At 45.0% G+C, this 6,185-nt stretch overlaps 1 protein-coding gene across 1 annotated transcript; it reads left to right on the top strand.

Annotated features, from left to right (window-relative positions):
• Window positions 1-381: 381 nt before the first annotated feature.
• On the top strand, window positions 382-2,576 carry LOC148512605 (uncharacterized). The gene is made up of 2 exons (XM_088481956.1): window positions 382-828; window positions 2,250-2,576. The coding sequence occupies exons 1-2, from the start codon at window positions 382-384 to the stop codon at window positions 2,574-2,576; spliced, it is 774 nt and encodes a 257-aa protein (XP_088338082.1).
• Window positions 2,577-6,185: the final 3,609 nt, after the last annotated feature.

The raw sequence follows: 6,185 nt of genomic DNA, 5'->3' as shown, positions 1-6,185 counted from the left end.
CACTGGGCGATTTTCACCCTGAACGATATTGCTGAACGATTTGGATGATCTTTGATCGTTGAACGATCAACGATCGTTGATCGTTCAACGACTTTATGCAAACGATTTTCAAACGATTTTGTAAACGATTTTCAAACGATTTTACAAACGATCAGCGATCAGCGATATCGTTCAGATTAATAATATTATAGAGGCTTTATTATTTTTAATGTAAAAAAATGTGGGCAGGGCTATCATGAGGTGATAAAATTGTGTTGGCCATTTTAAATCACTGCATTTATGCTCTGTGGCTAGTTTGGTTTGGTGTATTCCTTGCTGAACGCTGTTGCTTAGCTATTTGCTGTGGTTTGTTATTGCTTTGGCTTTAAACTATCTGTCGTGATGGATACGTACTGTTATCGATTGATGGTTGCTTATGCAGGAGTGGTGGTGATAAGTGACTGGGAGAGGAATGAGAAGAGGAGAAGGCTTCGTTCATGCTGGACGAAGGAGTGGTTGCAGCAGAGGGATTCGTTCTCTCATATGCCGCTGCTCATGCAGATTCGCGAGAACAACCCGGATGACTTCCGGAACTTCTTGCGAATGGACGATTCTACATTTCAAGAATTACTGGCCTTGGTGACTCCATGCATACAAAGGCAGGACACCAGGTTGCGTAGAGCCATTCCTGCAGAGGAGAGGCTCATTGCGACCCTGCGTTTCCTGGCTAGAGGGAGATCTTTGGCCGACTTGAAATTCGGGACTCTCATCTCACCGCAGGCTTTGGGTCTTATTATTCCGGAGACCTGTAAAGCCATCTTTTACGTCTTCAAGCTGGAGTACTTTAAGGTATTTAAATTTTAATAACCCTGTCACAAATCTCCTAAATCTGTTACTTCTTTCTATATGTCTTCAAAAATGTGTTTATATAGGTGCATGCCAGTTGTATGTCCCTGCTACTGCTCCCAACTATATCTACTCCCAAATCTATATAAATAGCTGTTTATCCATCCTCTGCCTTTGCTGCTGCTGCTCCCAAATTATATCCCAATTATATACCCCCCAAAAAAGGGTCTCCCCTCTCTCCCGAGCACCACAGGCTTACACTGAATCCGGGGCTTATCCCCATACCCCTGGAGTGGTTGGTATGGTGGTAATAGGGGGGCCAAAATAATGTCAAACTATTGTACTTTACAGTGGAGCTACAAGTGCCAGCATGCCTGCCATTTTGCACTTGTGGAACTACAAGTGCCAGCAGACATGCGGCACCTGTAACTTCACTTTAAAGTACAAAACTTAAAAAAAGTCAAAACACACACCGTGTCAACTTAAATTTTATTACACACACCTACCCATTCACACATACTTACCTATACCAGATGTTTGGTCCCCTTGTCCACGTAGTATTTCCCAAAACCATGGCCCTGCAAGAAAGATTTCATACTCCCTACATCCAGCGCTGGTCTCCACAGTAATCCTTGGTTTTGTTAAAACAAAAAAAAAACATTACACGACCCACGGAACACAGCTATCTTTATGTGTGTTCAATCGAAAAATCTATTGATTTGAGGGTCTCATTCAGACCCTCTTGCGAGTGCAGGACGCTCGCAAGCAGGTTGATGGTACCCAAATGCGTATGCGCACGACGAAGGGAGCTCCGTCGTACGCATGCGCGAGACCCGGATAGCGACAGCCAAGCTGTTGCTCCGGGTCTCGCACCAAAGGGGGCGTGTTGTCGATGTTGAGTGACAGCACGGCCCCTTTGGTGGGCGTGCTGGGGGCGTTGCTGCCCAGACAGAGGCGTTCCCATGGGAACGCCTTCCGTCTGGATCCGACCCCACTGACATCACCAGTGATGTCAGTGGGAGTGATTTTGGCTCTGATAGAGCCAAAATCACTCCAGGACTTGCGGCTACGAGACCCTACCACAAGGGTCTCGTTCGCAAGCCCGATGGTCGCGATGGTCTTGACCATCGCGACCATCATCATGGACACTCGCATAAGCTGTGGGTGGTAACCCACAGCTATGCGAGCATCCAAGAGGCCGCTCCATTTTTAGGTGGGACGGCCCTGATTCAGAGCGAGCGCTCTGGTCAGAGCGTCCGGCTCTGAATCAGGGCCTGAATATGGTGTTATAGCAAAACTAGCGAAAAAGATGTCTTCGTTTAAAAATTTTAACTTAAGAGAATTTTTCGCACCAAAATGAATACCCCCTATAAATGTATTAATGTAATGTTTAAAATATGTTATGTTTTTTTTTCTGTTTCTAGTTCCCTTCGACTGTCGAGGAATGGCAAGCTATTGCCAACGATTTTGAGACCCGGTGGAACTTCCCAAATTGTGGCGGCGCCATAGACGGGAAACACATCCGCATAACACAACCTGCAAACACTGGATCTTTGTACTTCAATTACAAAGGATTCTTTAGTATGGTTATGATGGCGGTCGTGGATGCCAATTATACATTTTTATTTGTTGACATTGGCAAAAATGGAAGGTCTTCCGACGGTGGCTCTTTCCGAGAGACCGTCTTTTTTGAGAGACTAATGAAGAATCAGTTAAACATACCTTCGGGGTCGCAAACGAAATATGATTAAAATTTTGTATTCGTTGCCGATGAGGCATTTGGCCTTAATGAAAATTTAATGAGGCCTTTTCCTCAAAGGGCATTAACACCGGAAAAGAGAATTTTTAACTACAGACTATCGCGTGCGAGGCGCACTGTTGAGAATGCCTTTGGCATAATGGCGAATAGGTTTCGCATTTTCCATACTTGTATAAATTTCAGGCTTGACAAAATCGAGTGGCTTGTCTTGGCATGTTGTGCCCTACATATTTTGCTTCGTGCCAAAAAAATTGGACAACAGCCTGCCACAAACTCATTGCATGAAAATATTGACCATAGTGAGGAAAATATTGTCCTCACATCTCTAAATCCCCCAAGATTTCCCTCTGCGGCCTCTGCCCGGGCAAAAGAGGTCAGAGAGAAATACTTGAATTATTTTAATGGTGAAGGTGCCGTTTCATGGCAGGTTTAAATATAATCTGGAATTATGTTTCTTGATGTTTTTAAAAGCTGAAAACTAATAAAAAAAATGTCACCTTGTGTTTTTTTTGCATGTTAATATTTAACATAACTTTTTGCAAAATTAGAATAAGAAATACTATAGTGGCCATTAAACCGAATTTTAATAATGAAAGTTAAGTATTCAGTTTTAGGGCCAAATTCAGAGGCGGTCATAGGATGCAAGCTTTCATTCGGAAACAGGGCGGCCGCTTGCATCCTGAATGGCCACCTCTATGTCGCCGGTTAGGCTGTGGGTCAACACCCATCGCTGTAACGGCCTGCTATTGGTGATGGTTGCAATGGTCAAGACCATCGCGACCATTGGGGCTAATGACTACACCGTAAGGCAGGGTCTCATCAACCTTAAGCCCCAGAGCAGGAAGCTCCCCAGTGACATTACTGATGATGTCAGTGGGACCGCCCCCAAACGGCAAGCGTTCTGGCAGGAATGCTGCCGTTTGGCCAGGCACGACCCCGTACCACCAAACAAACGGAGCAAGCTGTCACTCAACATCGACAGCTTGCCCCGTCAGCTAGGAGACCTCTAACGACAGATCACCTGTCGTTAGCCAGGTCAGGGGCATGTGCATGACGGAGCCGGCTCCTTTTGTACGTATGCGCATTGGAGCAACATCCACCCAATTGCAAACTTGTAGAGCTAATGACCGGGTGTGATCAAGCGCCATTATGAGGCATAGGGGTCCATTTATTAAGGATCGCATTTTGCAATGCGATCAGGGCATGCAGTACCGCCCATGATTGCATTGCAAAATGCGATCATACCGGTCGAATGTATGACCCGGCACATGCACAGAGACGGGCTCCGAAAAGAGCCAGTTCCTGCGATGTGGCCGGAGCGCATTCCAGGCTGCTGCACATGCGCAGTCCCGCGGACTGCACATGAGCGGCGCCCATTGCCGGCGGAGGAATCTGGAAGATCCCTCCGCCGGCTGAAATGCGGGTAAGTGCCCATAGGACACAGCGGCTAACGCCATCTTCAGATGGCGTTAGCTGCTGGTGCCAATATCGGGAATGCGAAGCATTCCCGATATTGATACATTTGGCGGCATTTGGCAACATCGCATCCCCCATAGAAACCTATGGGGGAGGTGGCTGCTGGCGGCAATGGAGGGATCACAGCAGGTATTGGAGATACCTGCTGCGGTCCCTCCTTCATACATTCGGGGGATACATAGTATTTGAGGTAAACCCCCGAATACAGGTGTTTATGTAATATAAAAATATCTGTGTTCGATAAGCCTAAGTACCCTAAATAACACATTATTACATTACAATTTTATTAAGCCGTTAAGTAAGAGACCACACGAATTTTTAACTTCAGTAAAAAAAATTTTTTTACTTTTTGTACAGGATTCATTGAGTCTAATCAAGACTTTAAGTGCCTCTGGAGACAAGATTACACAAATAGAGTGTGAAAAATAAGGCATTTGAAGAATACACCAATACAGTACAGAACAATATTCCTGATGTGAACATTTCAACAGGTTCAAGAACAGAATCCAGGATCTGGGCCCCGGTTTTGAGGGAACACAAAAAATACTTTAGAATCACAAAGAACAAGAAACCAGGGGCACATGAGGTGGAGTAGCCATCGCTATTGTTCTACAACCATGCTACAGTCCACCATGAAACAAAGAGCCAAATCAATACAAGGAGTGATAAGTTTTTAAAAAATGAAAAAGAAACAACTGCCAATTTTATAATAATTGACATATTTAAAAATTCATCTTCGCCAAATACAGTGGTGCGAGCACTGCCCAGTGCTGTGTGAACACCACTGGATGAAGTACTGGGGAAATCAGAAGGGGGCGAGGGGGTACGCGACAAAGAAAAGGGGTGGGACTGTAACAGAGAAGGGTTTTCATGTTGTGGATCCGCGTAAGTTTCTTCTGGGACGGTGAGGTTGCCTGATGTGGCCGTTGGGGTGGGCTGCTGTCTGTTATTTAAGACAATGGTACTTGCCATACTCAAGTGTTCCCCTCAATAACATGTACCAATGCCTTATAAACCAGACGCTTGAAAGGCTGGACCTGTTCCGGAGGAATCGTCCGCATTTCATTGGCGAGATTTTGGCCAAATATTTGATTTTCATCCGGGGCTTTGGAAAGAACCTCCTCCGCATGTTTTAGAAACGTATCACTCCTTGACGTTCCCGAAGTGGATGCTTGCGTTGTTCCTTTCCGCTTCTTAGTGGGCGCCTTGGATGGCGTCTTGGCCACACGCACAGGGACTTCCACTTGTTGGGGCTCGCAGGACACCGGGTCAGGATCCTCTACTGCCAGCAGTAACTTAAAAGAAATGAAAAAAAACAAAATTATATCAACAATATAAACATTAAAAAAAAGAATGCTGTAATAAAAAGGCAAGGTTTTTTTAAAAAAAAAAAAATTTTTTACCAATAATAACTCACAAACCTGCAAAATATAAAACTCTCTGGTCCAAAAAAAATCGAATAAATGGCAGTAAAAAAATATTACATAATTAATGTTATGGTTAACACATGCTTAAATTATATTCAACATAAATGACCCACTCCTGCATTTCTGGTGCCATAAATAATAAAAAATCCAAAACAACAGGGATTAAAAAGTCAGAATGTTTATAGTTGTAAGAAACCCTTTACATTTACCCGACCTTACCATTCCTTTAGGGTGCCTAACCTGAAGCTCCCCCTTTCCCCAGCCTTACCCTATACCCAGTGCCAGATTAAGGTCCACATAGGCCTGGAGCTGACATTTATGAAGGGCCTATTGTGTATCTTTGCATGGGCTGTGACTAAAGCCGAGGCGGTGTGACTAATGACATGGGAGCGTGGACAGCACAGGGAGTTTGGCCTGTGCCATGGTGTGTGCCTAGTTCCATGGAGGGCCTTCCCTTAGCCTAACCCTAAATCCCCCCGGGATGCCCTAAACCTAACCCTCCTATGAGGACGCGTGGACCGTACATACCTCGTTCGGTCCCGCGTTGTTCTAGATTGCGGCGTCATAATTATAATAGGCGTCGGTATTTCTGCCATCGGGATTGTGATCGGCGGCCGCACATGACAGCATCCCCTAACAGTAACGCTAAAGCTCATTTTAACCCTCCAGGAAATGTTGACCTTATGACAAAGTCAACA

The sequence above is a fragment of the Taudactylus pleione genome, unplaced genomic scaffold (assembly GCF_031769625.1).
Source record: "Taudactylus pleione unplaced genomic scaffold, aTauple2 ptg000279l, whole genome shotgun sequence".
In the NCBI taxonomy this organism is placed as follows: domain Eukaryota; kingdom Metazoa; phylum Chordata; class Amphibia; order Anura; family Myobatrachidae; genus Taudactylus; species Taudactylus pleione.
This window is presented reverse-complemented; position numbering and strand designations above follow the sequence as displayed.

Excerpts from the sequence above, each read along its gene's own strand:
- LOC148512605 (XM_088481956.1), top strand. The coding sequence starts at position 382 with ATGGATACGTACTGTTATCGATTGATGGTTGCTTATGCAGGAGTGGTG. Across the intron at positions 829-2,249 it reads TCAAGCTGGAGTACTTTAAG|TTCCCTTCGACTGTCGAGGA; the intron begins GTATTTAAATTT and ends TTCTGTTTCTAG.